An 18,501-nucleotide genomic window follows, 5' to 3' on the forward strand; every position below is an offset into this window, starting at 1 on the left:
CACCCCAGAGATTGGAAATGCTTGGTGTGTTTGAGGAATAGCAAGGAAGTTGATGTGGCTGAAAGTGAGAGAGGAGAGTGGGGAAACCAGAGCAGGGAGATGAGAGCAGAGAGGTGACAGGGATGAATCAAGCAGGAACTTGGGGCCACAGGACGGTCTTGGGCTTTTATCCCAAGTGAGGTGGGAGCCCTGGAAAGTTCTGAGCAGAGGGACGTGACGACTCAGGTGTTCACAGGCACCCTCTAGCCTCTGTGGGAGGTCAGACTTGGACGAGGAGGAGCAGGGTGGGAAGGGGGAGTAGGGTTGGGGGGGACCCAAGAGAACTGGGAGCAGGTGATTGCTCTGGTCCAGGCAGGAGATGATGGGAACCAGTCAGGGTGGTGGCAGAGAAGGTGGTAAAAAGTGGGCAGATTCTTGGAAGGTTTGGAAAGTAGAACCAATGAGGTTCGCTGATGGATCTGATGTGAGGTGAGGAGCCGGGGGCGCCCTGAGGTTTTGACCTAAGAACCAGCAAGTCAGAAATACCTTTCCCAAGGTGGGAAGCGGCCTTGAGCAGGGGCTTCTCACTCCTCCCCCAGGTCCCCTGGCCTCTGACCCATCCCCTCAGGATGAGGTGGTCCCATTGGCTACCATGCTTCCTCCTGTGGCCCCTCCGCCAAGTCTAAAAGGGTAGATACTGCTCCCCAGGGTGGGGATGAGGGATCAGAGCGCTGTCTCTTCTCCCTCCTCAGATGATCGACCTGGGGCTCGTCCTGCACCAGGGTGCCTACTTCCGTGACCTCTGGAACATTCTCGACTTCATAGTGGTCAGTGGGGCCCTGGTGGCCTTTGCCTTCACGTAAGTCTCCTCTTGAGGACTCCACTTACCACTTTATCCCTCCACCCCCAACCCACTGGATCAGGGGACATGCTCTCGAGGTGTAGAGATGGGAAAGGGGGGCTCTGCGGTGGCGGGAGACATCCGCATGCTACCAGGAAGAGCTTCGATTGGCTTCTGCATGATGGCCACCATGGAGGAAGAAGGAGAAGGGCCCCCACCTTCTACCTCCTCACCCAGCCATGCCACCAACCCCTTGCTGTGCTGCTTGTTGTAGACTAGCCCCACCAGGACATCTCATTTTCCTTCTGCTCTACAAGCTCCGCTGTCTCTTTGGGGAGCCCCTAAAAAGACAATCAGGAAATGAATGTGCATGAGAATTTGGACCCCCACCCTATGCCTGAAGGCCCTGTAATTCTAGACCTGATGACTCCCCTCGTGTGTCTTGAACTTCTCCTGGCAGTCTTAGGACACTCTGAAAGGTCATGTCTCATCAGGCCACTCCAAGATGGCACCCAAGTTGTGGGCAGCCATTCCAAAAATAGCACCCAAGGGCTGAGAAGCCATTCCAAGATGGTACCCAGATGCTGGGCAACCATGTCAAAGTGGCAGTTGAGTTCTGGGCAGTCATTCCAAGATGGCACCCAAAGGCTTAGTAGCCATTCCAAGTTAGTGCCCAAATTCTGGGTGACAATTCCAAGATGGCATCCAAGGGTTGAGTAGCCATTAGCTCTTAGGGCCCTGGTAGCAAACTTAGCAGTACATTCATCAAGTCACAGATGTTTGGGGCAGGGTCAAAAAACCTAATCAGCTCCTAATCCAGAAACAAGTCTTTTTACAGACCTTGTCTGTGCCCAGTCACAGTGGATCATTCCTAAAAAGGAGTCTCAAAAGGACTCAGACCCACCTCACCCACATAATGAGAAATCAAGGGCTTCCTCTGTGCCTCTGCCTCCTGGTCCCCCTCCCAGCAGACCTGGAGGAGTCCTTGAATGGCCCCCTGACCAAACAATGAGGACTTGGTTTGTCAGGAGGCCAGCGTGGTGACCCATTTCCAATTTAAGGGCTAAAGTGGGCCACTCCTGAGAACACAACGAGGTCAAGTTGTGTCAGAAGAGCTAGAAATCTCCAGAGTTTCTGAACACCTCTGAGCTGGTGATGTACCATGAAAGTCAGGAGGCTGAATGTATTTCTGACTCCAGCCAGACTTCCCACCTCCTTCTCTTTTTCTTCTACTTTCTCCTCCTCTTTCGGTCCACTCTCCTTCTACCCTCTCTCCTTTTCTTTCTCTTTTATTCCTCCCTCCCTCCTCTCCCCCTTCTTCTCTCTCTCCCACTTTTTTAAGTATTTGGGTATTTAATCATCAATGATAGTGATCATCTTAAAAATTCAAGAAGTTTAGCTACATTATTATTAAGATGTCCTGTAGATTTAGTAGTAATAATAATCAAAGTGAAGTGTACAGCAAATTAGAGAAGACTGCTACAAATAAAACAAGGCATCCATGGCCTTCATATATAAAAAGCAATTACAAATCAGTAAGAAACACTGAACCTCAATAGTTAAGTGAGTACAGGACGTAACATGGAAATTTCACAAAATGCTGATTAATAAAAATGACCAAAAAAAAAAAAAAATTCAGCCTCATTGGAGTTAGATGTATAAAATATAAACAAGGTACAAGTGGTTTCTTATCAAGTGAGCACAAATTTCTTCCCCCCAAAATAGATTTTAAAAGGCAATACACTGTGTGTATGAGAATGTAATTAAATATGTTTCTCCCTCCATCCATCAGTTATCTGAGCAACTGCTACAAGGTCAGTGAGGAACCATGCTAGGTTCTGAGAAAGTTTCAATTCTGAAAAGCCTGGGGTGAATCCATCTCGGATCCCCTTCCCTCCCTTGCTCCTGTTTCTGTCTTTCCCCCTCTTTCTCTTTGCCCCTTTTCTCTCTGACTCCCTCTCTCTCTGCCCCCCAGCCCCTGCCTCCACTACCCCTCCCCCAGTTCTCACCTCTCCCCCTCCCTAGCCTCCCCCATCCTTTCTTCCCTCTCCCTCTCCTTCTCCTCCCGTCTCTTTTTTTCCCTTCCATCCTTTCCCTTGCCTTGACCTTCTGCCTAACCTGGGCCATTCACTCTGGCATCAAAGACCCAGTCCCCACCACGTTCCAACCTGGGGTGGTCTCCAGGACCAGTGAAGGCAAGTGCAGGTAGGCACCCCCTCCCACACTTCCTCCAGCCCTCCAGGATGACACCTGCCCGGCAGCTCCCAAGTCCCCCAGGGCTCAGGAAGAAACCACAACCACCTCCACACACAAACCCCCTACTTTGCCCGCTGTGGCTGGGCCTGGGTAGTGGGTTTTGCCCTCTGTTTTACACCCCTAGGTGTAGTAAAATAGAACTAGTGTCTGCCACCCATCAGTTCATCCTTGGAACTTTCCTTCCAGACCTCTGTGGGAGCCAACAAGTTTCATCGCCAAAGAGGGGGCCCCCACCATTGCCCTGTCCCACCTCCATCCCCCGTTTGACCTCGCAGTTTGGGGAACAAGCCTCTCAGTCATAGAACTTTTGCCATAATGGGCCTAGTTTCCCTGAAGCCACAATTAGACTCAATTTGAAGCAAACCTAATCTGCAAAAAACAAAATTATTTTTTCACCCAGAATCAATCAGCAAAAGGATTCTTTGTGTTTGCAAAAGAATCTGCCACAGGGAGCTGATTTTGTGTTTTTAATTTTTTGAGTTTTCGCTTTAAATATAAAGTTATACAAGGGCATTCAAAATGAGCCTACAGCTCACAGAAATCTGGCGGCATGTTTGCAGAGTCAACCTTTGAAACTGGTTTTATGAAGTTGCTACAGGCATAAAGCCAGCCAGTCCATGCCCTTGAAAATCCATTTCAAATTGTTTTTTAAATTCCTATTTGAGGAAAGGGTCTGGAAAGAGATTTCAGGTCATCCCTATGAGTCTCAGCAAACTTACACGTCTTGCAGGAACTGGGATGTGTACAGTTTTGCCAGTGGGATCCTGACGAGTGTTAGGGACGTTCTTGGGGGTTTAGAAAGGCTGACAACCTGGGGAGCACCTTTATGTGATGGTCATAGGGATGGAATAGGTAGGCTCTTGAGACCCCACCCCTCCCCACCTCACTGCCAAGAATCCATCTGGTCCTGCCACTCCCCCTCCAGGGCAGGGCTACAGGCCAGACACAGCTGGTGGAATGCCTTGGTCGAGCAACTCCTGCATGCCTGAGGCCATTCCACCAGAGAAGGAGCCCTCAAGCTGCTATTCTTTTCCCCAGAAAAGTTTCAGAGTCCTCCCTTTGGCTTCAGGTTCCTGGCCTCTCTTACCTGAGAAGGGCTCTTGCCCTACGAGGCCTTTCCTTGTTACCAGATAGATGTCATATTAGCAGGAGTGAGGGATGCTCTGAGAGCCTCCACTTGAGTGCCCAATCCCAGAGTCCTTTGCTTCCTTTCTTTCTGTTCTTTTAATTCACGTTTTCTGTCCTGGGTGCCTGCTTCCTCGTAGACAAGGCTGAGGTCCCTACCAAGTATGAAATGAACCTGATTGTTTGAAAAAAAGGTTCCTGCAAGCCTGTTTGGTTTCTCTCTAGATGGGCAAGGCCCTGAACCTCTCTGTGCCTCAGTTTCCCCATAAATTTGAGACACTTGACCGGGTAATAATGACAGTAACAGCCTCCATTTACTTAATCTTTACAGCCCCATGCAAGAATTTCTCATATTATTCCCTTTTTGTACATGAGGAAACTGAACCCCAGAGAGATTGTGGGGGGAAATGAGTCTAGCAAGATCACTAAGGGCTTAATGGCTCAGCGGTTGAGAATCTGCCCACAGTGCAGGAGACTCAGGAGACACAGGTTCAATCCCCGGGTTGGGAAGATGCCCTGGAGGAGGAAATTGCAACCCACTCCAGCATTCTTGCCTGGAGAATCCCACTGGCAGGCTACAGTTTGTGGGTTCACAAAGAGTTGGACATGACTGAGCGACTAAGCACGCAGGCAGGATCACTAAGGTTGAGTTCAACTGTCAGATTCAAGGTTGCCGCCCAACTCTCAGCCCTGAATGTGGACGCTTTCACAGATCAGGAGGATGAGACCTGACAGCCTGGCCTGGCTGGGTTCCTTGAGTCTCCAGCAAGGCCTAGAAGTCCAGGGGACGAGGGCATGAGACTATTCCCTTCTTTGTCAAAAGGAATCTTGCTGTTCTGGCCTGTTGGGGTGGAGGCAAGGATTCTGCAGTGCTGTGATTGTGGCCCCGTCTGGGACATGGGAAGATGATCCCTGTGGTCTTCCAAAGGATGTGTCGAAGCTCTCGTGTCGGTTTCTAGCCCTCCTGCACCTCCCCCAAATATCCGTTTGTGTGTGTGTGTGTGTGTGTGTGTGTGTGGGTGTGTGTGGGTGTGTGTGTGTGTCCTGCTCCATCTACTGACTGTGTGCCGTGTCCATGCGACCACCATTAACACGCCATTTCATGAGTCACCACACATGACATCACGCTCTGTGCCCATGCATCGGGGTGGCCAGCTGGCACCTCTCAGCAGCTGGCGGATCGTGATCCTGCCCTCACTGCCAAGAGTCCATCTGGCGCTGCTACTCCCGCAAAGCAGGCCAGCACAGCGGGCAGAGCACCCTGGTCAAGCCACTCCTGCATGCTCAGGAGCCCAGCTGCAAGGAAGCCAAAAAAGGAAGCCATTTTTTTAAATTAGCCTCCTCAAAACAGGCCCTACCTTTGAAGGCATTCTTTTGTGTGTGTATAAGGAAATGGAAAAAAAAATAGAAGATTAGAGTACAAGATACACAAACCTGGGTTTGAATATCAGTCTGTCACTTGCTGGCTGTGTGACCCTGCATAAATCACTTTCCCTCTCCAAGTCTCAGCTGCCTCATCTGAAAAATGGGTGCAATGGTACCACCCTCTCGCAGGCAGACACGGTGACATTCAGAAGACTCACATATTACACCTTATGTCATCCATCAGGTTGAGCAGAAATCACTGTTGTTGAAAGATTTCTCCAGGGACTTCCCTGATGGTCCAGTGGTTAAGATTCCAAGCTTCCACTGCAGGGGGCATGGGTTCTATCCTTGGTCAGGGAACTATAATTCCACAAGCCATGGATTAATGTTTTTAAAAGTTAAAAAATAAATTTGAAAAAAACCTTCCTCAATAATCCAAAAAGGAGACTCTATACAATTCTGTCTATGCACTAATTCCTAGATACATTGAGCTTTGAGAACCACTGAGGTAACATGAAAAGGTAGCAGCAGGAGGAAAAATCCAGTGGGAATATTTGTAGGCATTAAACCATTATATTTTTAGAAATACACTCATTTCAGAGGCGGGGGCAGGTGGGAAATTGTGAAGAGTATCTGTGTGGCAGTTCCACTGTTGTATTAATAACGGCGGTCAAGTTTCTCACAGCTTGATCTCCAGTCATGGTTGACGGACCGTGATAAGACTGAGTTTTGATTCCCAAGATGAGTTGTGCAAGGGGCCATTGCCAGGTACAGAGAGGTTTCCCTAGGCCCACATTTTCCCAAAAGACTCTTGAGAGTCGCCCCTTAACTTCATCCCAGATTGGAACTCCTAGCGGCCTTCCCTCTTCTTCATAACTTAGAGGGTAAAGTCAGGGCCATAACTGTGTCCAACCTCAGAATCCCAAGGGCTGTTTCACAGGTGAGGACAATAATTCAGGGCAACTCAAAGCAACTGGATTCTTTCCTCTTGCTTTGTGAATAGGTACTTCCTGTTTCCCTGTTTGCTTTATTACAACACTCATCAAGCGCCCATTCATCCCAGGTGAAATCTATTAGAAAATTAGTTCAAAAACAAACACACAAAAAATTAAAGGCAGCGCTGGGATTCAAACCCAGGTCTCCCCAACTCCAAAGCTCATCCCCTTCAAGACATTTCAAAGGACTTCCTTGGCGGTCCAATGGTTAAGACTCCGCGCTTCCAATGCAACGAGAGTTGCAGGTTCGGTCCCTGATGGGGGAACTAAGATCCCACACGCAGCCCAGAGTGGCCGGTGGGGAGGAGGGGGGAAAGACATTCTAAAGCCTTCCGGTCCCAGAAACCCTGGAGAAAAAGGGTTTTTTTCTCCAGCTCTTGGCAGTGACCTTCAGTGGCAAATCCGCCTTCGGTAGTCGATAACTTTCTGGCTGTCCTGCGACTTGAAAAATTTGGCTTCCTCGGTGCTGTTTGGCAGTGCCGGGAGCCTGCCAAGGGCAGGGGCCGGAACGGAGGTCTTCCAGATGGAAGGACGGACGCCCTCCGGAGCCACGAGCCTGAGGCGGCGCCCCCTGGTGCCCGGGCGGGGCGAGGGCGCGCTCAGGTGTGCGTGCGTGTATGTGCGTGTTCCGTGTTCTTTCTCCTGAGGCCGCTTACGACCTGTCTCTCCCTCCGACGCCACCTCACCAGGAGCAGCACACGGTAAAGTGCCTCTCTCTCTCTCTCTCTCTCTCTCTCGTTCTGTCTTGTTCTCTACGCCCTGATGCAGCCATGATGGTCCTGGGCCTGTTTCCGTAGCTTCGTGTCATTGCCACCATCCTGTCGCTTGCGGTGACCAGAGCCCCTCAGCCTACTCCCCAGGGAGCCTGAGCCTGGGGGGTCTTGGCCACTGCCTCTCACCATGACCCACCGTTTAGCCCAGTTCTTGGCAGAGAATGTAACGGGCATGGAGGGCGCTCGCCCCGTGATCTGATTTCAGTAGGGCAGACCAGCCGGATGGGTGGTTATCAGGGGAGGAGTGAGTGTCTAACTTCCCAGGTGGCAGAAGCGTGGACCTTCCAAACAATGAGGGCTTGCTTGCCTTAAGAGGAGTAACCCCCCTCCTCCAGAAACATCTACCGTCTCAACAAAGTGATTTGAAAATCTGGTTGTTTTCTGTGAGAACGCCTTGATCAAGCCATTCCTGCATGCTCAGGAACCAAACTGCCGGGAACACTCTCCTTGGTGTCTCAACAAAGAGGATTATTTCAGCCTCTCCCAAGGGAGATGTGCCTCCTGGGAGAAAGACATCCCACAATGGCCACAGGGTCCTTTTTAGATGGGTAGATGTGCCCCAGGAGGCGTGTTCCCAAATGTTAGCAGTTTGGTGCATCAAGATTTTAGCCAAATTCAATGCTGATGTACGGCAGAAACCAACATAACATTGTAAAGCAGTTATCCTCCAGTTACAAATAAATTTTAAGAAAAGAAGAAAAAATGTTAGCCAGTTCTGCATACAACCTAGATGTCCACTTGCTTGACTTTTTCCCCACCAACATAGGGCCTAAGCTTCATTGCAGTTTGCTAGAAGACCTTATGTCATCCCCGTACAAACAGTATCGTTGACCTCAGATAGGAATGGAAACTGCAAAAGTGAATTCAACAAATGTGAAACAGCTGCATTGCAAGTTGTTGCATTCAAGCTAGGTGCTTTGTTAACAGGGAAATTAGTGAGTGCTAAGGAGACATTAAGGGAATCCCTGGTGGCCCAGAGATAAAGAATCCGTGTGCCAATGCAGGAGACTTGGGTTTGATCCCTGAGCCAGGAAGGTCTCCTGGAAGAGGAAATGGCAACCTACTCCAGTATTCCTGCCTGGGAAATCCCACGGACAGAGGAGCCTGGCCGGCTACAGTCCATGGGGTTGCAAAGAGTCGGACATGTCTTAGTGACTACACCACCACCTCCAGGGAGGCATGAGACACATATGAACACTTACCAGAGATTTCCTCTCTGACCAAAGCAGAAAGCCTGGACGACAACTTGAAGGAAACATAGCTGTTTCCCTGTGTGATCCTGTTACTTGTGTCTGTGTCCTGCCTAAAAGCATCTCAGCGACTCTCCTGGTGTGTCTCGTACTTTGGGGACACAGCTTTGAGATCATAAAGATGACTTCGGTTTAGATAAAGAAAAAACTGTGCTCAGACTGCTGAATCCTGGAGCATGGCTGTGCCTGACAGGTTAAAGTCCAATTCTCTTTTTCTCTGAAAAGTGAGAGAAAGGAACCCTTAAAGAAAAAAAGTCATTAAAAATGATTTTGCACCTGGATAGACAGGCACACCATGGAGGGTGTCTCTGGGGCAGCTCCATTCATGACCCAAGAGGTCACTGTAGGGAGATGTTTGCTCAACTGGTCCCCAAAGAACTCCAATCTGGATCCATTCACATGTGTCCTGAAACTACACACCAGGCATGTGCTGGGGGCGGAGACAAGAACCAAGATTAAAGGGAAAATGAACACATAGAAGGATCAACCACAGTTCTGCCTTGGAGGAATGTTCTGCCTAAAGCCAGGGCTTCCCAGGTGGCTCAGTGGGAAAGAATCTGCCTGCCAGTGCAGGAGATGCAGATTCCATCCCTGGGTTGGGAAGATCCCCCTGAAGAAGGAAATGGCAACGCCACTCCAGTAGTCTTATCTGGAAAATCCCATGGACGGAGGAGCCTGGTGGGCTACAGTCCATGGGGTCACAAAGAGTTGAACACGACTGAGCAAGTGAGCGTGCGCGCGCGCGCGCACACACACACACACACACACACACACACGCTGTCTAAAGCGATTCTGAATGAGCACTGGGGTTTGGCAGAACCCAGAGGCAGTCAGCAGAGGCCGTTGCGTGAAGGGACGTTTACCTTGGGCTTTGAGGGCTGCATAGCTCTGTGAATGGAGCAGTGAAGGAAGGGCAGTTCTAGCCGCAAGAACAGAAGCCAGAGCGTGTGGCTGGGGTTTGGGGTGTGTCATGATCAATGGGGATGCAGAGGGAAAGGTAAGTGGGGTTAGATGTTTAAGGGCCTTGAATGCCAAGTTAAGAGGTGGCACTGACCGCTAGGAATTCAGATGCCCCAGAGGAGTTTGGAGCAGGAGAGTGACGTGATGGTTTTGGTCACTGTGTGCAGGAAAGGTGGAAGAAGAGAGAGACATAGAGTAGGGGGTGGGAGTTGGGAGGTGGATCATGGGGGTCTGACCTAGGATGGTGGCCATGTGTAGGAGGGCGACCTGTTGGGGATGAGGATGAACATGACTTGGGTTTCTGGCTTGGGCAGCTGGGTGGGTGGTGAGTTCCATTAACCACAAGGCTCTGATGGCCACACCCAGTGCCCTCCTTATCGTGGGGTGGGGGGGTGGGTTGAATTATGGTTGGCTAAGGGTGTCACGGCATCTCCAATGCTAGGACTCATGCCCAATAGACCCTGGGCTGGACTTTTATGCAGCAATCTGACAAAGATGAGCTAAGAGACCCTGAAAGAATGAGGCAGTGGTTCAACATCAGCATCTGATGTTCCAGTTCTTTTTGCTCCATGGGTTCAGGGAATATTGGAGCGGGGGGGAGGAGAGTTCTTGTGTAAATGCCACTTTAAGGACTTTATGGATCCTGTTGGCAATGTGGGGGTGAGGGCATCCCATTTTCTAAAAGCTCACTAAGACCAGCTCTGAGGAGAGCACACGAGGTTAGGGTAGGGGCCAACTCCTTCATGCTGGATCTAAGGGCTCCCCACATGCAGTTGCTCAGGCCCAGCCCAGCAGTGGAGGGCCCTCAACAAACCCAAGAGCCACAGAAGGCCATCTGCTCACTAACCCTTGAGCCCAGATGTAGCAGGGGAACTGATGCTCTTCAGCAAGGCAAGGTTATGCCAGGTTTACCCCAGACTCCTAAGCCTGGGAGGCTGGGGTCATGTGCGGCTGCAGGCCACCCACCACCCAGCCTGACCTTGGCTCCCTCTCTTCCCTTCTCCCCATCCTAACATCCCTCCACAGTGGCAATAGCAAAGGAAAGGACATCAACACAATTAAATCCCTCCGAGTCCTCCGGGTGCTACGACCTCTTAAAACCATCAAGCGGTTGCCAAAACTCAAGGTGAGATCGGGGTATATGGGAGGTCTACCAGGGTTGCCATGTACGGTTGAGCAGATTTCACACTGCTCAAGGACACTGCATTGAAAGGGATGCTGCTACTTTTTGTTAGATGTACTTATTACTACAACTTTCCAGTAGATGGCAGTAAAGTGAGTTAATGGAACAAAATCTGTATATTATGGTAATTTTCCATTAGGTGAAATGTCTCATGCAAAGTTGAGATCCCTTTTCCTAATTCCCTTGAAGACATCATGTGGATAAAACAGGGCATAACCCGAATCTGGGAAGTAGGAAACTAGGTTTCTGGTCCCACATAGCCTTAAACTTTTCACCTGCCTATTCTAGCCTCCAATATCTCCTGTTCCAAAACAGCATGAAACAGCATTTCCCAAAAACTTGTCATTTCAAATTTAAAAAAAGGAAAGAAGAAAGGATATGAAGCTTAGTCTTTCAAACACCCCATTTCAATTTATGTTGTACCTGTATTATCTTTCTTAATGTTTAAGTCAAGTCACTTTATTTTTTTTACCTAAGTGGATTTATTTTAAAAGGACATGCTTGTCAAGTTTCTCAAGTTGGAAAACCAGAATCCACTGTTCATAGAAGGTAAAACTAAATATCTGTTTAAAAAAAAAAACATAAGATAACTGTTCTCAAAATCTAGCCCAGAAGAGTTGCCTGACAAAGATTTTGAGTATGGATGCTCATTCTTTCTTGCTTAAAAAATGAAAAGTGCAGGGACTTCCCTGGTGGTCCAGTGATAATGACTCCACACTTCCAACATAGGGGACCCGAGGTTCCACCCCTGGTTGGAGAACTAAGATCCTACATGTCCTGTTTCGGTGGGCCAAAAACAAACAACAACAAAAAAAAAACCTAAGCATAAAAAGGAAAAGTATAAATGTTATTAACACAGCAACAACTAAGGAAGACTTTCTCTTTCAGTCAAAAGGTTTGAAAGAATAACTTTGCTACCACGCGATCAGTGTACCTTGGTTTGTGGTTCTTGTAAGGACCTAAAAGCATTGTCTGATATCACTGGTGGTGGGCTCCTCCCCCATAGTTTGGGAAATAATGATTCGACACCACCTTTTTGTTGATGAATTATTCAGAAGAAATGTGGCTACCTTCTGGACTTGAAAACCGGCTTGCACTGAAATACGTGGAATCCAGCAGTAGTCGGTTCAGTGGCTCTTTCCGATTTTCTGGGTCACAGCCCCCTTTGAAACCCTTTGAAAGCTATGCACTCTATCCCCCGGGGAAAACCAGTAAAGCTCACATGCGATTCCAGTAGGTTTGATGACCCTTGATGGTTACTTGTATTTAGGACCCACTGTGATTCATAGCAGAATGGGGCGGGGGGCGGAGGGTGGGGGTTGGCAGGATGATGGAAAGATTTCATCTTACCCAAGGCAGAATCTCCAGGGCACGTGAAGTCAACTCGCAGGCCAGAGCACCCCCTAGTGATTGGTGGGCAAAAAAAGGAGGAGATCGCACAACTCCAGATGCTGGGAAAGAAGAGTGCCCGTGAGGCAGGGACACACAGAATGGACAGGAAATGACCTCTCCACCGACAATCTCTCCTCTTGCCCTGAAGAGCCATGAGCTTACCTTGGAGAAGCTCGGAGAAGTGGCCCCCATTTCCCAGGGGTTAGAATTGGGGGGTTGGGATGCATAAAAACTTAGAACTGGGTGCAGCCCCCACACCTAACTTCCCAGAACTGCGTGGCCTTGACCTGCGTCCTTCTCTGTGAAATGGGAATCATGTACTTTGATATTATGAGCTGCTGGAGGTGGAGGCTGGGCCAGCTCCCAGCCTCCTCACACCGACTCTCCCGCCTGACCCACCAGGCCGTGTTTGATTGCGTGGTGAACTCTCTCAAGAATGTCTTCAACATCCTCATCGTCTACATGCTCTTCATGTTCATCTTCGCTGTGGTGGCCGTGCAGCTCTTCAAGGGCAAGTTTTTCCACTGCACAGATGAGTCCAAGGAGTTTGAGAAAGATTGCCGGTGAGTCTTGCCTCTTGTAGGCGTCCCCATCGGGGCTGGTGGGTGGGAGGCTATCAGAGGCACCAGTCTCTTTGGAACCACAAGTGGGGATCTGGCTGCTCGCTGCTCAAAAGCCAATAAAAAATGCAAAGTTGGTTTAGGAAAGCAACCGGGGATGGGGGCGGGGGGGCGCGGTAGTGAGTCCTGTCCATAGGCCAACTACTATTTCTCTGCTGACAATCAGTGATTAAGAACTTTTATAGATGGGAGGAGGGAGCAACATGTAGAAACGGCACAGCCAGCTGTGACGGTCATCTTCAAATTGGTCACTGAATTGGTCAGCATCATTATAATTGTTTTAAGTACAGTTAACCTTCAGTTCCAGGGTCGGTTTGTTTGCATTTCCTTGAGGCCCATTCTCAGAACCACCGCAGCTTATGTCATGACTCGTCTGGTCATCATGTAGCTAAACGTCTTCCACCTGGGGGGATGTCAGTATCTATAAGACAGCTCACGGGACATGGCTCAGGATATTATCTATAGTCCTTGAGAAGGAGCTAAAGGCCCTTGACTCTGCTTAATGACTAAACTATTATTATGTAGTCTTCTTTGACTGTTTTCCTTTGCTTCTGCATTTCCCCACTCCTCTGATTAAACTTATTCTTTGGCTAAAATTTTCCCACAGACAAAAGGCAGGCTGAGGACATGGTAGGACGGGGGAGGACCATAGGGTCCTGTTCCATTTCATCTTGGACCTGGAAACTGAGGGGTTGGGTATTGAGGGCAGCCCCATTACAACCAGCCTGGGTCTGCAAGTAGAAAATCAGTTGTAGAATATGAGTCCCTAAGAAAAATAAAGAAAGAAAAAGAAAAAGAATATGAGTCCCTGCCCCATAGCTTCAGCGTGAGCCATAAGCTAGTTGCTCAACTTATGAGTCTCCACCTTTGTCAAGTAGGGGATAGCAAAACGCATCTAATTCCTTGTAGGAAACGTTTACAGGCGGATGTGTTTCAAAATTCAGAATATGTTGAGATTTTTAGAAAAATTGCGAGGCACATGTCGCACATAGCACCTGACACCTTCAGTTGATTAAAACAGCCTTGTGATCAAATGCAATACTTCTGCTGGGAAACGTGCAACTATTCGCACCAAATGGGATAAGGAACAAGTACAAAGCCTCATATCCAGTTGGGTCAGGTTTTGTTGCCAAACGCATTAGATCAGAGATGGGCAGACTTTGTCAAGGACCAGAGAGTAGCTATCTTTAACTTTGCATACACTTTCCGTGACAACTAATGAAACTCAAAAGCAGCTGCAGACAATAAGTAAAGGAATCAGAATGTCTGTGTGCCAATCAAACTTTCCTTCTGGAAACTGAATTTATTTTCATTTTTATTTGCCATGAATAAATTCTTTTGATTTGGTCTCAACCGTTCAGGGCTTCCCTGGTGGCTCAGAGATAAAGAATCCACCTGCAGTTCAGGACATGCCGGTTCGATTCCTGAGTCAGGAACATCCCCTGGAGAAGGGAATGACTACCCCACTCCAGTATTCTTGCCTGGAGAATCCCATGAGGATTCTGGCGGAGGAGTCTGGCGGGCTACAATCCATGGGGTCACAAAAGAATCGGCAAGTAAAAACAACAACATTTTAGTGACTTAGAGACTAAACAACATTTTAAAATGTAAACAACCACTCCTTAGCATACAGGCCACCCAGAGACAAGTCTAGATTTGATCTGCAGGCTGGAATTTGCCAACTGCCATTGGGAAAAAAATGTTAGGTTTTCGGAGCTTTCTGGATTTTGGAATTATAGCTCAGAAGTTTTGGACCTGTAATCCCCCCATCTTTGGGTCATCTTCCTGTTGGGAAGTTCTAGACTCAGTCCAGGAAAGTGCTGAGCTTCTCACTAACCAAAGCCTCAGTCATTATTGCTTTTGTCACCAGTATGAAGGGTCATGCACGCATGCATGCTAAGTCATGTCCAACTCTGTGACGCTATGAACTGTAGCCCACCGGGCTCCTCTGTCTATGGGATTCTCCACGCAAAAATATACGAGTGGGTTGCCATGCCCTCCTCCAAGGGATCTTCCCAACCCAGGGATCAAACCCACATGTCCTTCAGCTCCTGCTTTGCAGGCAGATTCTCTACCGCTGAGCCACCAGGGATGCCCATTTTACCATGTGGCAAAGGACTCCCGGCTGTTTTTTGGTGGCTGAAATTGGAAAGATCCCAGGCATTAAGCTAAGAGTCTGGGGCTAACCTTTGTATCCTACCCTGAGAAGGAGCAGCAGCTGCCTACCTTGGTCTGGTGAACCCCAAAATGTGCCTTTCTCCTTCCTTGCTCTTAACCACCCCGCAAGCCTGATGCTCCCACCGTTGGGAGTAGAAGTGTTCAAGTTAGAAAACGATGTGAGTATCTGAGTCCTCTCTCCCTGGACTCAGGCTGTGGCATCCATGGATCTGTCTCCCAGTGGATGCACACACACTCCAGGGAGAAACGCAGTGTTGCTGCTTTGCAGGCTGTGGGAGGCAGTGTGGGCTGGTGGTCCCCTCCTCCTCCTCCTCTGTCTCTCTGGAGCCAAAGACAGATTTCCCTCTGTTTACTTGTTGCTGTTCAGTCACTAAGTCATCTCCGACTCTTTTGCAACCCCATGGACTGTAGCCCGCCAGGCTCCTCTGTCCATGGGATTTCCCAGGCAAGAATACTAGAGTGGGTTGCCTTGCCTTCCTCCAGGGGATCTTCCCAACCCAGGGAAGGAACGGAGGTCTCCTGCACTGGTAGGCAGATTCTTTCCCACTGAGCCACTGGAGAAACCCCTCCATTTACTAACGGTCCCCATCTTCCGTGGCAGCGGCAAGTACCTCCTCTATGAGAAGAATGAGGTGAAGGCAAGGGATCGAGAGTGGAAGAAGTATGAGTTCCATTATGACAACGTGCTGTGGGCGCTGCTGACCCTCTTCACCGTGTCCACGGGAGAAGGCTGGCCACAGTAAGTGGACCAGGCAGAGAGCCCCACAGGAGGCGCTCAGAGGGGCGGGAGGCCCAGGGTGCAGGAGAGAAAAGGCTCTGAGAGTCCAGTGCTGAGAAAGGTCTGGGGGAAGGAGAGGTTCACTCCTGGCTTCCGGAAGTGGGGACAATGCAGGATGCAAGACACACTAGAGCAGCAGCCCCCACGTGTGGTTGGGCTTCGAAGGGTGGAAATCCAGCCATCTCTCAGCTCGCCAAACCCTTGAGTGTATGGGCCTTCATGCTCCCAGAACAAGCACTGTTTCTAATTTGCAGAAAGGCTGCATGTAGATACACAGGTGGTCACATCCCCTTAAACCTCCAAGACTGGGCTGTGGATGCGACATTCTCCAAGTCAGGACCAATCCGTCCCAGACAGGGTTAGGGCTAGGGTGATATAGGTGAGACTAACTCATGCTAAAATTAAAATTGAAACCCAAAATTTAATTTTTTTTAGGTGTTTTTTTGTTTTGTTTTTTTGACCATGCTGCACACAGCATGTGGGATCTTAGTTCCCCAATCAGGGATCAAACCCACACCCCCTGAATTGGAAGTGTGGAATCTTAACCACTGGGACCGCCAGGGAAGTCGCCAGAATTTAAATGCTTGATAGTTTGTTCATCATGGGCTCTTGGGCATTTCTTTTGACTTTCTAAAATATTGCAGGAATGGGACTTCCCTGGCAGTTAAGACTTCCCTGGCGGTCCAGTCGTTAAGACTTTGCCTTTCAATGCAAGGGGTGTGGGTTTGATCCCTGCTTGGGGAGCTAAAATCTCACATGTCTCAAGGCCAAAAACTTAAAAAAACATAAAACAGAAGCAATATCGTAACAAATTGAATAAAGGCTTTTAAAAATGGTCCACATCAAACAAAAATAAAATCTTTTAAAAAAAACTGCAGAAAATACTAGACATTGGGGTAAAATGCTATTTATCTCGATTACTGAGGGGTCTGACACTCCCTGAATTTGTATCTCAGCAAGTGCCTCGATCTCCTCACCCTAGTCCTGGTCCTCCTCCCAGAGGTCTCTGCTGAATGCAAGTTGAAGGTTTGGAAAGATTCCAGCTTGTGTCTTCAGCATCCTTACCTGCTTCCCTTGCTCACCAAACACCCTGACCAACACGTGCCTCTCTACTCAGCCACACACGTGGGACCAGTGCTTGCCCATTAGACACCTTTGAGCGAATTTTTAGATACCTCTTCCTCAACAGACTTCACTTCCATCTGTCAGAAAAGCATTGCAATAATATACTTAATGATCTCACTCAAAGAAAGCACTTATGGCTCCCTGACAAAAAATTGTCATCATTAACACACAAATCTGTCATGTCTACAATGTGAATGGTGCCACTTAGATGCAGAGCCCTTGAGCAGTGCGTGACCTGTGCAACTGTACAGAGCAGCCATGTGTACACTCATTACCATGTGCATTCTCATTGCACCTCCTCAGTTCCCACCATCACCTGTGCTTAAATACACACAGACACACACACACCCCTGCCTCCATGACCCCCTACCCATTCCCATACATGACTACAAACCCGTTTTCAAATCCCAACATGACCCCATCTCAGTGGGTGATCTACAGCAAGTCCCTTTCAATCACTGAACCTCAGTTTCCTTGTGTGCAAAATGGAGCCTGTAATAACCTCCCTGAGAAGGTTACTGGAAAAATAAATAAAACGTTGAGTATCTTTTCTAGCACATAATAAGCTCTCAATACAGGGCAGTAGAGGTAACTGACATTGTTGTCAACACTCCCCAAAGACAAAAAGTGTTGGGAAGATTATGGCTTCATAAAATAACCGCTGTGACCGCCGTCAGAAACAGTGACTATTCTTCGTTTCTTTTCTGTTTCCTCTTGATATTGTCCTCCATTCCTGTTCCCCTGTCTCACTTTGTCCCTCTCCCCACCCTGGTCCTCACAGGGTCCTCAAGCACTCCGTGGATGCCACCTTTGAGAACCAGGGTCCCAGCCCTGGGTACCGCATGGAGATGTCCATCTTCTATGTTGTCTACTTTGTGGTGTTCCCCTTCTTCTTTGTCAATATCTTTGTGGCCTTGATCATCATCACCTTCCAGGAGCAGGGGGACAAGATGATGGAGGAATACAGCCTGGAGAAAAATGAGGTACCACTTTCCAGTTGCATCCCCACTTAAAAACTGACATCCCACCACACACACACATACACACACACACACACACACACACACACACAGAGGAACAAGCTTCTGGGGCATCTGGGGAGGGTACAGCAGCATTCTCCAAGCAGAATACACTCTGCTTGAAGGGTAGCCCTTCATGGGGTTCCCAGAGGAAAGAGGAGTTGTGTATGTATCAGTCAGTTTGGACTAGGTTATGATGCAGTAACGAGCATCCCTAAAAATCTCAGTGCCGGATATGCACAAATGGATTGGCCTGCATATCCAGGCTCCCTGTCATCTTTGTTCTGGTTCCCCTCTGAGAAACTTTAGATTAAAAAAGAGAACAGCAAAACACATGTCACATCTCACATTTCATTAGCCAGAGCTAGTCACATGTCCATATCTGATTTCAGTGGGGCAAAGAAGTGCAGTCTCTCCCAGAGAGGGGTGGAGAATATTAATGAATGAAAATCCAGTCCACCAGAGAGTATAAGCATGTCTGTTTGCCCTTCTAGCATCATCCAAGCTAGGAAGAGGACCTAGAATGCATTCTTCCTCTGCTCCATTGACCCTTAAGACTAAATAATCATTATCCTTCCCTGTCTGCCTCCCTCAAAGAGAAAGAGAAGCTAAACATTTGATAAGGAGGAATGGTTAGGCTTCACAACATGGATGGACCTAGA

At 48.6% G+C, this 18,501-nt stretch overlaps 1 protein-coding gene across 1 annotated transcript in view; it reads left to right on the top strand.

Annotated features, from left to right (window-relative positions):
- The window catches only part of CACNA1A (calcium voltage-gated channel subunit alpha1 A), a 249,988-nt gene that overhangs the window by 184,877 nt on the left and 46,610 nt on the right, over positions 1 to 18,501 (top strand). The window contains exons 24-28 of the mRNA XM_061150133.1: positions 732 to 838; positions 10,571 to 10,670; positions 12,522 to 12,682; positions 15,519 to 15,656; positions 17,602 to 17,803. Of these exons, the coding sequence (XP_061006116.1) occupies positions 732 to 838; positions 10,571 to 10,670; positions 12,522 to 12,682; positions 15,519 to 15,656; positions 17,602 to 17,803 (708 nt within the window). The remainder of the gene's footprint in view (positions 1 to 731; positions 839 to 10,570; positions 10,671 to 12,521; positions 12,683 to 15,518; positions 15,657 to 17,601; positions 17,804 to 18,501) is intronic.

This window comes from Dama dama, chromosome 9, assembly GCF_033118175.1.
Source record: "Dama dama isolate Ldn47 chromosome 9, ASM3311817v1, whole genome shotgun sequence".
In the NCBI taxonomy this organism is placed as follows: Eukaryota; Metazoa; Chordata; class Mammalia; order Artiodactyla; family Cervidae; genus Dama; species Dama dama.